Source organism: Panthera onca, chromosome E2 (genome assembly GCF_046562875.1).
Source record: "Panthera onca isolate mPanOnc1 chromosome E2, mPanOnc1 haplotype 2, whole genome shotgun sequence".
In the NCBI taxonomy this organism is placed as follows: Eukaryota; Metazoa; Chordata; class Mammalia; order Carnivora; family Felidae; genus Panthera; species Panthera onca.
This window is the reverse complement of record NC_138353.1, coordinates 16308643-16325806: the sequence shown is the minus strand read 5'-3', so window position 1 is coordinate 16325806 and position 17164 is coordinate 16308643. Positions and strand designations below refer to the sequence as shown.

At 35.9% G+C, this 17164-nt stretch overlaps 1 protein-coding gene across 6 annotated transcripts in view; it reads right to left on the bottom strand.

The window, feature by feature from the left end:
• The window catches only part of ZNF570 (zinc finger protein 570), a 38292-nt gene that overhangs the window by 10946 nt on the left and 10182 nt on the right, over positions 1–17164 (bottom strand). For all 6 annotated transcript variants that reach the window (XM_078439046.1, XM_078439044.1, XM_078439050.1 and 3 more), the window contains 2 exons: positions 11858–11984; positions 11437–11532 (listed from right to left, as the gene is read on the bottom strand). In XM_078439046.1, coding sequence (XP_078295172.1) covers positions 11437–11532; positions 11858–11984 — 223 coding nt within the window. The remainder of the gene's footprint in view (positions 1–11436; positions 11533–11857; positions 11985–17164) is intronic.

The window sequence follows — 17164 nt, the reverse complement described above, 5'->3', positions numbered from 1 at the left end:
AAGCAAGGTTTCAAACAGGTATTTTTACCCATATGTTCATAGGAGCATTATTTACAATAGCCAAAAGATGGAAGCAACCAAAACATATGTCATTAAATGGATAAACAAAATGTGATATATACATACAATAGAATATTATTTCACTTTTAAAAAGGAAGAAATTGTGGGGCACCTAGATGGCTCAGTTAGTTAAGCATCAGACTCTTGATTTTGGGCTCAGGTCATGATCTTATGGTTCATGAGTTCAAGTCCCGTGTTGGGCTCTGTGCTGACAGCGTGGAGCCTGCTTGGGATCCTCTCTCCTTCTCTGCCCCTCCCTGGCTTGCTCGCTCTCTCTCTTTCTCTCTCAAAATAAATAAGCAAACATTAAAGAAAAAGGAAACTGTGACACACGCTACAAGATGAATGAACTTTGATTACCCCATGTGAAATAAGCCAGTCAAAAGAAGACAAACGCTGTATGATTCTACTTATGTAAGGTACTTACAGCTGTGCAAGTCACAGAGAGAAGGTGGAATGATGGTTATTGAGACTGGGGAAAGGGAGAATGGAGAATTACTGTTTAATGTGTATAGTTTCAGTCTTACAAGATAAAAAGAGTTCTATGGCAAGATGCTGGTGATGGTAGCACAACACTATGAAAGTACTTAATGATAGTGAATAGACAGTACTTTAAAAACAGTTAAGAGTAAATTTTGTTATATGTGTCTTACCATAATTAAAATAATTTTAATCTGTTTTTAATGTGAGACAAAAGAATAAAATCCTGAATAAGGAATAGACCTTATAGATAAGTAAAAAGAACTATGGTCCATTAAAAGCAGACAAATGAGGGGCGCCTGGGTGGCTCAGTCGGTTGAGCGTCCGACTTCAGCTCGGGTCACGATCTCGCGGTCCGTGAGTTCGAGCCCCACGTCGGGCTCTGGGCTGATGGCTCAGAGCCTGGAGCCTGCTTCTGATTCTGTGTCTCCCTCTCTCTCTCTCTGCCCCTCCCCTGTTCATGCTCTGTCTCTCTCTGTCTCAAAAATAAATAAACGTTAAAAAAAATTAAAAAAAAAAAAAGCAGACAAATGATGTGAAGAGACAATTTTAAAAATAACTGGGTAATAAAGGCATGTAACAAAATCAATCTCATGTGTTCAAAGAAAACTAAGAAAACACATTATGATATTATATTTCATCTACCACGTTACCAAAAGGTGTAGATGCATCCTTTCTCATTCAGAGGGCGTGTATATGGGTATAAAATTAGAGCAACATGGTAGTGAGTAACTAGATCCTTTAACAGTACACAGGATCCCTATCCAGCAATACAGCAGGCTAGTTAAAATGACAAACCAGACATATTAAAACAAACAAACTTAAGATGTTGTGTAAAAGAGAGAAAATATCTTTTTAGATGTGTTGCAAATCTGGCAAAAAAATTAAGGTAAACTCCCAGAGGTCAAAAAGACTTCAAAAGTTACTTTTGAGTCAGTAAGGGGCAACTGTTTAACCTGGATCAGTTTAAAGCATCAGTTTAACCTGGATGAGAAAGAAGGTCATAGGCACATCTAACTGGAATTTTAGGAAAAGAAAATACAGTGAATAGGGGAGTAATAATATGTGAAGAAATAACCATTGATCATTACCCAGAAACTGTTAAGGCCCGAATGGTCAGATACAAGAATCATAATAAATCTTAAGTAGAGCAATTAAAATGAAATATGGGGCACCTGGGTGGCTCAGTTGGTTGAGCCTCCAACCTCACCCCAGGTCATGATCTCATGGTTCACAAGTTCGAGCCCCACGTCAGGCTCTGTGCTAACAGCTCAGAGCCTGGTGCCTGCTTTGGATTCTATGTCTCCCTTTCTCTCTGCCCCTCCCCTGCTGACACTCTGTCTCTCTCTGTCTCAGAAATAAGTAAAAACATTAAAAAAAATTTTTTTAATGAAATCTACATTTAGGGGTGCCTAGGTAGCTCATTCAGTTAAGCATCTGACTTTCGCTCAGGTCATGATCTCACGGTTTGTGAGCTGGAGCCCTACACAGGGCTTCGCACTGACAGTGCAAAGCCAGCTTGGGATTCTTTCTCTCTCCCTCTCTCTCTTCCCCTGCCCCCACTCTCTCTCTCAAAACAAATAAATAAACTTAAAAAAATTACATTTAGATAAACCACAGTGAAAATATACAGTAACATGAACAAAGAGAAGGAAGTTTTTAAAAGAAGCAAGGAAGAAAATATTAACAGAACTGACTTCTCAATAGTAACAATAGAAGGCAGAAAAGTATAGAGTGTTATCTTTAAGGTGCTGAGAAAAATAACTGTCAATTTATGAATGCATATATAAAAAGATTCTTACATGCATGATATCAAAATAAATATACAAAACAAATGAATAAATAACAAAATAGTTTATATAGTGTATTTTTTGATAAAGGATTTGACACAGGTAAAAGTTCTGGTATATAGAGAAGAATGGTGAATGAAGAAAATGAAACGTAGGTAAATCTAAACAACACTAAAATTAATGGTCTACTTTTGTAACTTCATAAAACAAAATAACCATTTATGAGATTAAAAGAAATAAGAACTGAAATGAGAGTAAGTGAAGTTAAAACATTCTAAGGTTCTTATATTTTTAAGGGAGGAAAAAATTAAGGTAAAGAATGATTTTAGACTTTGTTAAGATGATTATAGAGTTAAATTTTTTTAAAGATTTTATTTTTAAGTAATTGCTAACCCAATGTGGGGCTCTAACTTACAACTCCAAGATCAAGATTGAAGGCTCTGCTCACTGAGCTAGCCAGGTGTCCCATAAATGTTAAATTTTCTAAGCTAATCAATACAAGAAAAAAAATAGACTGTATAACTTTCAAATTAGCAGATGGAGAAAAAGTCAAGAAACAAGAAAAAAATGGAAAAAGAATTTATTAAAAGAAAATAAGATGGTAGAAATAAGTCCAATTCAATTAGTAATACCAAAACATGTAATTGACTGCCATCATTTAGTTAAAACACAGATTATCATAGAATAAAAAACTTTTTAGCTATATATACTGTTTACAAGAGAAACACAGAAAATAAGAGAATAAAGGGATAGAAAAACTACATCAAGTATTAACAAAAGAAGACTAATATAGCTACACTAATATCAAGCAAAATAATTAAGAGAAAAATCATCAGTAGATTTAAAAAGGGTAACAATAATATATGGAAGAATTTACCAGAAAGATAGAACAATCCAAAAACATATGACCTAATAAAATATTTTCAAAACAGAAATAACCAATTGTCAGAATTCTAAAAAAATGTATATATTCATCATCAGAATTTTTTAAATAATTTTTTAATGTTTATTTATTTATTTTGAGAGAGAGAGAGAAATAGAGAGAGAGAGAGAGAGCGTACGTGCATGGCGAAGAGCCAGAGAGAAGGGGAGAGAGACAGAATCCAAAGCAGGCTCCACAGGGTCACTGCACAGAGCCTGACATGGGGCTTGAACCCATGAAACCATGAAATCATGACCTCAGTCAAAAATCAAGAGTTGGACGCTCAACCAGCTGGAGCCATCCAGGTGCCCCTCAGAGATTTTTTTTAAATCAATAAAGACACAGAAGATTTGATCAGCAAAATTAATGAGCTTAATCCAATGAACATATATCAAATGCTGTACACTCCACAACCAGAAACAGATAACATTTTTTAGGACACAACAACCACTTAACCACTAAGACATAAAATAAGTTTTCAAAGAATTTGAATTAAATAGACCATCTTCTCTAACCACAATGCAATTAAAATATTTTTAATTTGGAACTTAAAAATTCCACTTAATTCATGGGTCCAGAAGAAATCAATGGAAATTAGAAATGATTAGATATACATGACAACAAAAAGATGACATATCAAAACATGTGGAATATATCCCCAATATAGTCTTAAGTGCTTATAATAGAAAAAAGAAAGCCTCAAAAATAATGAATTATCTAACTTTAAAACTTAAGAAAAGAAGGGCACCTGGGTGGCTTAATTGGTTAAGCATCCAACTTAAGCTCAGGTCATGATCTAGTAGTTTATGAGTTAAAGCCCCGCATCTAGCTCTATGCTGACAGCTCAGAGCCTGGAGCCTGCTTCAGATTCTGTGTGTCTTTCTCTCTCTGCCCCTCCCCCACTTGTACTCTGTCTCTCAAAAATAAATAATAAACACTAAAATTTTTTTTGAAAAAACCCAAAACTTAAAAAAAGAGAACAGCATAAATAAATGCAGGAGGAATTAACTAATAAAGAGGAGGAATAAATGAAATTTTTAAAAAGATAAATTAGAGAGCGTCAGTGAAGAGAAAAATGACTGAAAATACTAAAAAAAAAATGATAAATCCATGGAAAAATTTGTTTCTCCCTTTTTGGGAGGAAAAAGAGGTCATAGTTACATATACTACCAACTTTAGATAAGAGAAGATAATGGACAACTTTAATAAATTTGAAAATTTACATAGGACATAAAAATTCTCAGGAAAAAATGCTGTAACTTCATTACTATAGGAGAAACAGAATCTTAGAACAAACTGAATTAGTTCTTTTCACAAGAAATTCTTTTTACAAGAAAATCACAGGACAAGATGAACAAAGTTCTACCAAACATTCAAAAAACAAAGAATTTTGATTTTACACAAATTATTCTAAGGAAGAAAAAGAGGAATACTCACCAATAGATTTTATGAGACTAGTATCTTGATTCTAAAATCTGACAAGAAGAGTTCATGAAGGAAAAACTGAAGGTCAACTTCACTGATTAACATAGATGCAAAAAATATTAAATATATTGGCAAAGAGCAAGTAGCCATGAATGAAAAAGCTGTAAAAATGGATTGGTATCAGGACTACAAAGTTGGTTCAACATTAAAAATGTAATATGTAATTCACCACATTAACAGATAAAAAACTAAAAACCATCTAATCATCTATGGATAAAGAAAAACATTTATTGAAACTCAAAAGCTTTCCACAATGAAACTCTAGCAAACAGGAACAAAAAGGTATCTACCAAAAACCTTTAAACATCAGAATTATTAATAACAAAATATGAAAGCACTCTCATTAAGACCAAAGGGGAAAAGAATGCCTGCTATCATCACACAACAAAAAGAAATAAAAGGCATCCAAATAGGCAAGGAAGAAGTCAAATTTTCACTATTTGTAGACGACATGATATTCTATATAGAAAATCCAAAAGACTCCACCAAAAAATTGCTAGAACTGATACATGAATTCAGTAAAGTTGCAGGATACAAAATCAATGTACAAAAATCTGTTGCATTTCATACACCAATTATGAAGCAGCAGAAAGAGAAATTAAGAAAACAATCCAATTACAACTGTACCAAAACCAGTAAGATACATTGGAATAAACTTAAGCAAAGAGGTAAAAGACCTATATTCTGAAAACTATAAAACACTGATGAAAGGAACTAAAGATGACATAAAGAAACAGAAAGATATTCCATGCTCATGGACTGGAAGAACAAATACTGTTTAAGTGTCTGTACTACCCAAAGCAATCTAAACATGGAAGAACAAATACTGTTTAAGTGTCTGTACTACCCAAAGCAATCTAAACATTTAATGAAATCCGTAGCAAAATAACAACAACATTTTTCACAGAAGAAGAGCAGATAATCCTAAAATTTGTATATGGAACCAGAAAAGACCCCAAATAGCAAAAGCAACTTTGAAAAAGCAAAGCAGAGCTGAAGGCATCATAATTCCAGACTTAAGTTACATTACAAGGCTGTAATAATAAAAACAGTATATGGTGCCAGGGGTGCCTGCCTGGCTGGCTCAGTTGGTGGAGCCAACTGACTCTTGATCTTGGGGTTGTGAGTTTGAGCTCCACATGTGGTGTAGAGATTACTTAAAAATAAAATCTTTAAAAAAAAAACAGTATGGTACTGGCACAAAAATAGACATATAGATCAACAGAATAGAATAGAAAACCCAGAAATAAACCAATAATTATATGGTTATCTAATCTTCAACACAATAGGAAAGCATATCCAATGGAAAAAAGATAGTCACCTCAAAAAATGGTGTTAGGAAAACTGGACAGCAACATGCAAAAGAATGAAACTGGACCACTTTATTACACCATACATAAAAATATTTGCAAATAACATATCTGATAAAGGGTTACTATCCAAAATTATATATAAAGGACTTATACAACTCAATAGCCAACCCCCAAATAATCCATTTAAAAAATGGGCAGAAGACATAAACAGACATTTCTCCAAAGAACATATACAGGTGGCCAACAGACACATAAAAAGATGCTCATCATCACTCATGATCAGGGAAATGCAATGGAAACTACAATGAGATATATCACTTCTTACACCTGTCAGGATGGCTAAAATCAACAGCACAAGAAACAACAGGTGTTGACAAAGATGTGGAGAAAAAGGATACCTCATGCACTGTTGGGAATGCACACTGTTGCAGCTACTGTGGAAAACAGTATGGAGCTTCCTCAAAAAGTTAAATATAGAACTACCTTATGGTCCAGCAATTGCATTACTGGGTGTTTACCAAGAATACAAAAACACTAATTCAAAAGGATACATGCACCCCTATGTTTATAGCAGCATTATTCACAATAACCAAATTATGGAAGCAGCCCAAATGTTCATTGATTGATGAATGGATAAAGACAATGTGGTATATATATACAATGGAATATTATTCAGTCATAAAAAAGAATGAAATCTTACCATTTGCAATGACATGGATAGAGTTAGATAGTCTTATGCTAAGTGGAATAAGTCAGACAAAGACAAATACCATATAATTCATTCATGTGGAATTTAAGAAACCAAACAAGCAAAGAGGAAAAAAGAGAGAAAAAGAGACAAACCAAGAAATAGACTTAAATACAGAGAACTGATGGTTACTGGGGGTAAGGGGGGGTTGGAGGATGGGTTAAATAGGTGATGGGGATTAAGCAGTGCACTTGTGATGAGCACCGGGTGATGTATGAAATTTTTGAATCATTTACTCTACACCTGAAACTAATACATGATATGTTAACTAACTAGAATTAAAATAAAAACTTTAAAAAAAGAATGCCTGCTATCACTACTTTAGTTCATACTGTACTGGAGATCTAAGATAGGGCAATAGGAAAAAGAAATTAAAGGTATAAGAATTTAAAATGATTCACAGATAGCCTGCCCATAGAAAAAAATCCAAAGAAATCTAAAAACTATTAGCATTAATGAGAAAGCTTGGCAGCATTGCTGGATATAAGGTCAATGTATAAAAGTTAAGTTCATTTTAAAACATGAGCAACAAATAAATATATATATATATATATATATATATATATATATATATAATATTTTAACATAGTAACAAAACTAAGATGCCTAGGAATTATTCTAACAGAAGATATGCATGGCCTTTATGAAGAAAATTATAAAACATACCAAAGGAAAATTTAAAACCTAAATAAATGGAGAGATAAACTACAGAATAAAAAATTTACAAATAGAAAAATTTACAAAACTGATATAGAGTATAAGTAAAATTTCAATCAAAGCCAATCACTTTTTTTGTTGTTTTCTGGTGGAAATTGACAAGTTGGCTCTAAACTATTCAGATGGCCAATGGGCAAAGAAGAAATTCTGAAAAACATAAAACAAGGTGTAGGGGACTTGCCCTAACAGATATCCTGTTCTTTTTTTTTTTAATGTTTATTTATTTATTTTGAGAGAGAGGGAGAGTGTACATGAGTAGGGGAGGGACAGAGAGAGAGAGAGAGAGAGAGAGAGAGAGAGAGAGAGAGAATCCCAAGCAGACTCCATGCTCAGCATAGAGCCAGACATGGGGCTCCATCCCACGAATTGTAAGATCACCACTTGAGCTGAAATCAAGAGTCAGATACTTAGCTGACTGAGCCACGCAGGTGCTCCAGATATCCCATCTTATAATAAAGTATTTTAATTAAGAAAGTGTGGTACTGGCATAAGGAAACAGAGATCAATGAAATGGAATAGAGCTCAAAATCAGGCCCATAAATATACTATAATCCGATACATTAAGATGCTTAGTCAGTTAAGCATTTGATTCTTGATTTTGACTCAAGTCATGTAACATTCTGAACAATGAGCAAAGAGAGCTCATTTCTTCAATAACTCTAGGACATTTGGTTTTCCACTAAGGCACAGAAATTAAATTCTTACTTCAATCTCAAAAATCAATTTCAATTGATTCAAGCCCTAAATATGAAAGGAAAATCTTTAGAAGACAATTTGAGAATATCTTTATGATTTTAGAATACAAAGTTTACTTAAAACAAAATACCAAAATCAAAAATATAAACTACAAGCATATATATAAAAGACAACCTTCCCCAAAATGAGCAAAAGACTTGAGCAGGCACCTCACAAAAGTGGAAATCCAAATCCAAAAGATGCCCAATTTATTTTGTAATCAAAGAAATTCAGATGGCAAGTATAGCAGATAATATTTCACACTCATCAAATTGGCAAAAAAATTTTTAATTGGTCAATTTTGAGTATAGAGCAGTGAGTACTCTCACACACAACTATGAGAAATGTAAATTAATACAAGCACTTTGGAAAGTAAATAGCATTATTTAGTAAATTCCTGGCTATGTTCTCTATACAAACTCCAGCATTTGTACACCAATAGTCACGTATAAGGTTCACAGAAGTTAACATTTATAATAGCACAAAATGAAAACAACTCAAATGACCTTCAATGGATAAATTATGGTTTACATGGTGGAATACATTACATTTGAGCAGACAAAAATTCAGGAAACCATAGCTACTAAAATTAACACAGATAAATCTCAGGAATATAATTTTGAGTTTAAAAAAAGTCAGAATTACATGCATAATATATTTCCACATGTAAAAAGTTGAAAACACAAAAATATAATATTTTGTTTAGGAGTATATGGTATACTAAAGAAAAGGCAAGAATGGGGCACCTGGGTGGCTTAGTCAGTTAAGTGTCCAATTTTTTATTTCGACTCAAGTCATGATCTCACAGTTGTGAAATCAAGCCCTGAATAGTGCTCAAGCTGGGCATGGAGCCTGCTTAAAATTCTCTCTCTTACTCTCCCTCTGCCCCTCCCCCATGCTCTGTCTCAATCTCTCTCTCTTTCAAAAAAAAAGAAGAAAAGAAAAAGAAAGAAAGAAAGAAAATGCAAGAAAAGATAACAAAATTGTAGAATAATGGTTTCTCCAGTGAGGGTTGGGGATGGATCATAGGTGGGGAATAGTATACCATTAGGCAGGGGCCCTCATGAGTCTATAATAACATTGACAATTTTCTATTTCTTTTTTTTTTTAAGATTTTATTTTTTTTTTACTGAGCCAGTCAGGTGCCCCAACAATTTTCTATTTCTTAAGCTAAGAAGTATGTACCTGGGTTTTTGTTCTATTAATATTTAAGCTATATACATATATTAATATACATTCCTGTGTGTGTGATTTATTTAATAATAATTAATAAATAAAATTTAACCATATATTCCTTGAAACTACAGTTCCACATCAAATATTTTTCTTAAAAAACTGAACAAGGACATAAAAGACTGGAGAGAGGTAGCAGGGGGTGAGGTGAGTTGGGGAGTGGTAGTGACAAGAGATGTTTACAATGTCCCTAATTTTCTTTTGAACTTTAGTCCTCCATTTTACCTTAATGCTTCCTATGTCTATCTAAAAATCCTTCCTTTTTTTTTTTAAGTTTTTATTTATTTAAGAGAGACGGAGACAGTGTGAGCAGGGGAGGGACAGAGAGAGAGAGAGAGGGAGAGAATCCTAATAAGCAGGTTCCTCACTGCTAGCACAGAGCCTGATGTGGGGCTCAAACCCACAAAACCAAGAGATCATGACCCCAGCCAAAACCAATAGTTGGAAGCTCAACAGACTGAGCCACCCAGGTGCCCCTAAAAATCCTTCCTATGCCACAACCCTAAACTCTTTAGTCTCTTCTCTCTGCAATGGTTTCTAGCTTCTGCCCTGTGTTTTTGTTGTTGTTGTTTTTAATTTGTTTTTATTTCTATTTCTATTTTTTATTTTTTGAGAGTCAGAGACAGAGCACAAGTGGGGTTGGGGCAGAGAGAGAGAGACAGAATCCGAAGCAGGCTCCAGGTTCTGAGCTGTCAGCACAGAGCCCAAGGAGGGGCTTGAACTCCCTGGCTGTGAGATTATGACCTGAACCAAAGTTGGATGCTTAACCAAATGAGCCACCCAGGTGTTCCTGACCTGTGTTTTTGTTAGAGACCATCATCTTCTCAGTTACCCAGGTTCCTTGGCCTCTCACCTTTTTGTCTGATCGTCCTTATACCAGCTTTCTTTTCAAATATGCTATTTATAGTTAATACTGTATCTCTGCTACTAGTCTATCAATTGTTTGATTACTTATACAAATATGAAGCGCTCTAACATCTTGCATGTACTTTGTTTAAAAATTCAGTAAATGTTGGAGCACCTGGGTGACTCGGTCGGTTAAGCATCTGACTTCAGCTCAGGTCATGATCTCACGGTCTGTGAGTTCCAGCCCTGTGTCAGGCTCTGTGGTGATAGCTCACAGCCTGGAGGCTGCTTCAGATTCTGTGTTTCCATCTCTCTCTGCCCCTCCCCCCCTCAAAATAAACAGTAAAAAAAAATTTTAATTCAATAAATGTTGATGAAACAATGAATGAACTGACCACTGAGAGAAAAATGAGGCATTTGGAGATTCACTACTACTACAGCAATAGCAAGTAACAGCCTTTGAGTTCACAGTATGAGACAGGAACTCTTCAAGTACTTTAAAAGAATTATCCTATTTTATAGAAAGGTTAAGTAACTTGCCCAAAATTTTACTGCCTGTAAGTGTCAAGATCTGAACATGGCACTTGAGTTACAGGTGTCTGTAAAGTTCAAAAGCTTATCAGGTTAGGAAAAGATTTTTTGAAGACTGGAAGAGTTCTTAGAAAGGAGAGAGCAAAGTATTAACGGAGAGATAGTTAAGAATAACAAATTTGGGGGGTGCCTGGCTCAGTTGGTTAAACATCAACTCTTGATTTTGGCTCAGGCCATAATCTCACAGTTTGTGAGATCAAGCCCTGTGTCAGGCTCTGCGCTGACAGGGTGGAGCCTACTTGGGATTCTCTCTCCCTCTCTCTGCCCACTGCACCCCCCCACCCCCACCCCAGGTCTTGCTCTCTCTCTCCGTCTCTCCCAAAATAAATAAATAAACATTAAAAGGAAGAAAAACAAATTTGTGAGAATGCTCTAAAAGGTCCCAGTGTCTAGTAAAACCTAGAACATCCAAGAACATGCCACCAAAGAAGAGTGAAGGGGTGACACCTCTATGTCCAGCAGAGCTGTCACCTGCAGAGGTTTTTGCCTGCCTATTTCTATTTCCTCTTCACTCACCTGAGCACAAGCCTTTGGCCAGCTCTCTCGTCACCATCCAGGGCTCTTTCCCTTGTTCCAATAATAATATCACACTTGGCTTAGAAAAGCAAAGTCCTGCATATATGAAAAGAAACAATTTGGTCATGCTGTGATATCCCAGAACTCATAACCAATCCTTTGATTAACGTGGAAGAGGAAGCTTACAGTAAGTTGGAGACAAATGTGTAAAGACATGTGTTCAAAGTACAGGAAAGCTAAAGCTTCCAACACAGATTAATAATAGACCCATCCACTGGCAACTCCACAAATATTAAACCATTACTTTGGCACAGCAACAGATATTCTGCCAAGCACTGAGGATGCTATCCAAAGATTCATAATGGTGGTAGCAAAGAGGCCCTTATGAGTAGAAACTCAATTTTGGAAGAAATATTCTTACCTAGGGACACCAAGATCCTATAATTCTCCAACATCACATTACTGTACAGATGCCTTTGAGAAGAATTTAGACAATCCCACTCTTCTCTGGAGAAGTCTACAGCCACATCTCTGAAGGTCACCAACTCCTGAAATGAAATCAATAAATGAAGTGAAATAAGTTCATCTGTTAACATACTCACTTTATTTGTTCTGCCCCAAGCATACTGGGCTCTCCTTTATATTACATCCTCAACTATATGTCAAGCATGTTCCCCCTCAGGCCTTTTGTACTTCTCAGATCGTTCTGTATAAAAATAGCAAACTCTTACCCCTGTTCCCCATTTCCTAGCCCTCCTTTATTGTTCTCCATGGCACTTAATTATTTTGTTATTGTCTGCCCCAACCTCCACTGACATGTGAAGTCCATAAGGGTAGAGTACATTTTTGCTTTGCTCACTGCTATATCCCTAGTTATAGAAGAGTATTTGGCACACATGAGGCATTCAAATATTTGCTGGATAAATTGAATTAATGAAAGAATGGTTTTGAAAAGTTGAAGAAACTATGAAAGGATCAAAAATGAGACCAGAAAGTGCTTGCTATATCTCTGAAAATTGTGCTAGACCAAGCAGAGAAAATCACCAGTTCCATTAAAATTCAAATACTTTGGAGTGCCTGGGTGGCTCAGTCAGTTAGGTGTCTGACTTCGGCTCAGGTCATGATCTCACGGTTCATGAGTTTGAGCCCTGCATTGGGTTCTGTGCTGACAGCTCAGAGCCTGGAGCTTGCTTTGGATTCTGTGTCTCCCTCTCTCTCTGCCCCTCCCCTGCTCACACTCTGTCCCTCTCTCTCAAAAATACATAAACATTAAAAAAAAATTTTTTTTTTATCGAAGGAAACAATCAGCAAAACTAAAAGGCAACCAATAGAATGGGAGAAGATATTTGCAAATGACATATCAGATAAAGGGTTAGTACCCAAAATCTATAAAGAACTTATCAAACTCAACACCCAAAAAACAAATAATCCAGTGAAGAAATGGGCAGAAGACATGAATAGGCACTTCTCCAAAGAAGACATCCAGATGGCCAACCAACACATGAAAAAATGCTCAACATCACTCATCATCAGGGAAATACATAACAAAACCACAATGGGATACCACCTCACACCTGTCAGAATGGCTAACATTAACAACTCAGGCAACAACAGATCTTGGCGAGGATGTGGAGAAAGAGGATCTCTTTTGCATTGGTGGTGGGAATGCAAGCTGGTGCAGCCACTCTGGAAAACAGTATGGAGGTTCCTCAAAAAATTAAAAATAGAACTACCCTACAATTGCTCTACTAGGTATTTATCCAAGGGATACAGGTATGCTGTTTCAAAGGGGCACATGCACCCCAATGTTTATAGTAGCACTAACGACAATAGCCAAAGAATGGAAAGAGCCGAAATGTTCATTGATGGATGAATGGATAAAGAAGATGTGGTATATATATACAATGGAGTATTACTCAGCAATCAAAAAGAATGAACTCTTGCCATCTGCAACTATGTGGATGGGACTAGAGGGTATTATGCTAAGTGAAATTAGACAGAGAAAGACAAATATCATATGACTTCACTCATATAAAGACTTTAAGATACAAAACAGATGAACATAATGGAAGGGAAGCAAAAATTATATAAAAACAGGGAGGGGGACAAAACATAAGAGACTCTTAAATATGGAGAACAAACAGAGGGTTATTGGAGGGGTTGTGGGAGGGGGGATGGATTAAATGGGTCAGGGGCATTAAGGAATCTACTCCTGAAATCATTGTTGCACTATATGCTAACTAATTTGGATGTAAATTAAAAAAATAAAATTAAAGAAAATTTTTAATTCAAATACTTTAATCCAGAGTACTTAAAATTTTGTGCAAAGAAATGGGTGTTCTGCTTATAATACTGGTTCTACCTACAGGGCCTGGGCAAAGTTCTTAAAAACTTGGGCTATGCTGTGATTAAGCTGGATTCTGGATTTCTAGATGTCTATAATGTGACCACCTGCTGATGAAAACTAACATATGTGTTTGTGTGCATGTATGCATACATTTATATATAGGTAACTATGTATTACAAAAGTAAAAGAGATGAATCTGTCAAAGCAAGAAAATATTTATTGGGCATTTGATAAAATTTTGTCATAGTTAAACTGTCTCTACAGAATAAAAATTATTGAAGTGTTTTACAACACTCAATAAGTTTTTTTCTTATTTAATTATATGAAGTAGATTGTGAGTTTCTTCATCTCTGCTCTACCAACAATAACATCCCTCATATGTTACATATATGCTTCCAAAAACATTTTCCTTACCTTATATAAATATATATAATAAATGTATAACTATTTTTAATATATGACATACATGTTTTCAATGATTCTGTTTTTTATTATTTTTTTTTATTTTAGAGAGAGAGGGAGAGAGGTGGGAGAGAGAGGGAGGGAGGGAGGGGGAGAGAGGGAGAGAGAGAGAGAGAGAGAGGGAGAGAAACTTAAGCAGGCTCCACAGTCAGCGTGGAGCCCAACACGGCTTGATCCCACAACCCTGGGATCATGACCTGAGCCGAAATTAATAGACGCTCAACCAACTGAGACACCCAGGAAGTACCTCTCAATGATTCTTTTGATGAAATTTAATGAAAATAATGACAATGTCAATATAATGAGCTTAAAGTATTACTTTCAAATATTTGACCTCTAACAAATGATCTCTTAAAATATTTGACCTCTATATATACAATGGAATATTATTTAGCCATAAAATGGAATGAAATCTTGCCATTTGCAGCAACATGATAGATCTAGAGAGTATAATACTAAGCAAAATAAGCCAGTCAGAGAAAGACAAATACCATATGATTTCACTCATATGTGAAATTTAAGAAACAAAGCAAATGAACAAAGGGAAAAAGACAAACCAGAAAACATTTTATTTTATTTTATTTTATTTTATTTTATTTTATTTTAATCCAAGTTAGTTAACATATAGTATAATAATGATTTCAGGAGTAAAATTCAGTGATTTATCACCTACATATAACACTCAGTGCTCATCCCAACAAATGCCTTCCTTAATGCCCATCACCATTTAGCCTGTCCCTCCACCCAACACCCCTCCAGCAACCCTCAGTTTGTTCTCTGTATTTAAGAGTCTCTTAAGGAAAAACAGATTCTTAAATATAGAAAACAAAAAGATGGTTACCAGGGGAAAGGTGTGGGAGGTAGGTGAAATAGATGAAGGGGATTAGGAGTGCACTTGTCTTGATGAGCACTGAGTAATGTGCGGAACTGTTGGATCACTATATTGTACACCTGAAACTAAGCACTGGAAGTTAACTACACTGCAATTTAAAAAAATAAATAAATGAAAATAAATAAATTTAACCTCTAACCAAATACGTGTGGTTTCAAAATCCATTCATAATTATAATCAAGCCAGTATGAAGAAAGTCAACAGTTCCCTTCACCTTTTTGCCTTCATAGAAACATGGCTCCCACCTGAGAGGACCTACTACTTCCCCTGAAGCCCTGTCATGTGGTGACTGTTTTATCTCCCACACTCCTTGTACCACAGCACCCAGAGACCTCTTTGCTCCTTAAATTTGTTTCTAGACCATTACCCCTCCCACCTACCTAAAAGCCACCTAGTTTTAAACATTCATGAAATCAGACTCTATCATCCCTGTTTTAGTTACCTACCAATTCCTGGTAGATACCAATAGTCTGTCATTCCTTTAACACCTCAGCACCTGACTCACTGTCACTCTCTCCAGCACTACTCCTATCATATATAATCTTTGGTACTTTCGATATCTATATAAATAATCCTCCCAACATCCAGGGCTCTCAGCTGTGTCGCTTCTCTCCTCCAGTAGTCTTGTCTTCCACACTTGTATAGTCATTCACTTCTATTGCCATGCCCCAGACTTTGTCATTACCAATAAGTAGCAAACCCTCCATAATCTCAACTCTCACTATCCTGACTTCTTCCTCCTATATTCCAACTTTTGCCCTCTAGTACCCCAATTAGGAAAATTCTCTGACCCCACTAGAACCTACAAATCACGTTCTACTTACCACATTTTCAATGTTTCTCAACCCCACATTCCCTCACTTCCTACCACAACCATTTGTTATGGATATACCCTCAGTTTCCCTGCCCTTAGTCACCTGGTTAAACCACAGCCATCTCTCAGAATACTCTACTTCTGTACCCTGAACAGCTGAACTTTGCTGGAGAAAGTCACACCAATCATGCTATCTGGTCTCACTTTAAATTCATGACACTAACGTCAAGTGGACCAAAATGCTACCTATATGATACATTTCTCTAGTCCATTCATTTCCCCACTCTCCTAAATGACCATTACATATGTTTTCCTCTCTCCTCAAGTCTTCAATATCTCCTTCCTCATCCTTACTAGTGATCTTGCTGTTTCACTAGAAAAACCAAAAGCCATTCAAAGAGAATTTCCAGAAATTCCTACAACATCTACACATATATCTGCATCTGTCCTACTTACTCTAACTTGCTCCTATTACTACTCTATATGAACAGCCACTCTCCTAATAAAGGCCAACCCTTCCACTTGTCCACTAGACCTCATTTCCTCTCACCTACTCAAGCAGTGTTCCATCACTCCCCTCTTTGCTTCTCTTCATCTTCAAATTTCCCTTTCTACTGAATCTTGAACATCAGCATACAGATATAAACCCATCTTTAAAAAACCTTGTTGTTGGGGCACCTGGGTGGCTCAATTGGTTGAGTAACCAACTCTTGGTTTTAGCTCAGGTCGTGATCCCATGGTCATGGAATAAAGCCCACACTGCGCTCCATGCTGAACATGAAGTCCGTTTGGGATTCTCTCTCTCCTCTCTCTTAACCCCTCCCCAACTCACTTGCACATGTACACTCTCTCTCTCTCAAATAAACATTAAAAATTACAGTTCAAATTAAAAACCTTGTTGACCAGTTTATCCTTCAGATACCACCCATCTCTCTTACTTCCTTACAGCTAAATTATTTGAAAGAGTTGTCTATATTTTCCATTATTTCTATTCCTGCAAGAATCACAGAACATGTGTAACAGAATCACTTTGACTGCTTTGTTGAGAATAGACTAAAAGAAGGGTGGAAGCAGACAGAAAAGTTAGAAGACTATAGCAGTAATCTAGGTAGGAGATGACAGTTCAGACCAGAATGGAAGCAGCAGTAAAAGTCGTCAGCCTCTGGATACATTTTGAACATAGAACAAATAGAACTTCACGATTGGAAGACTT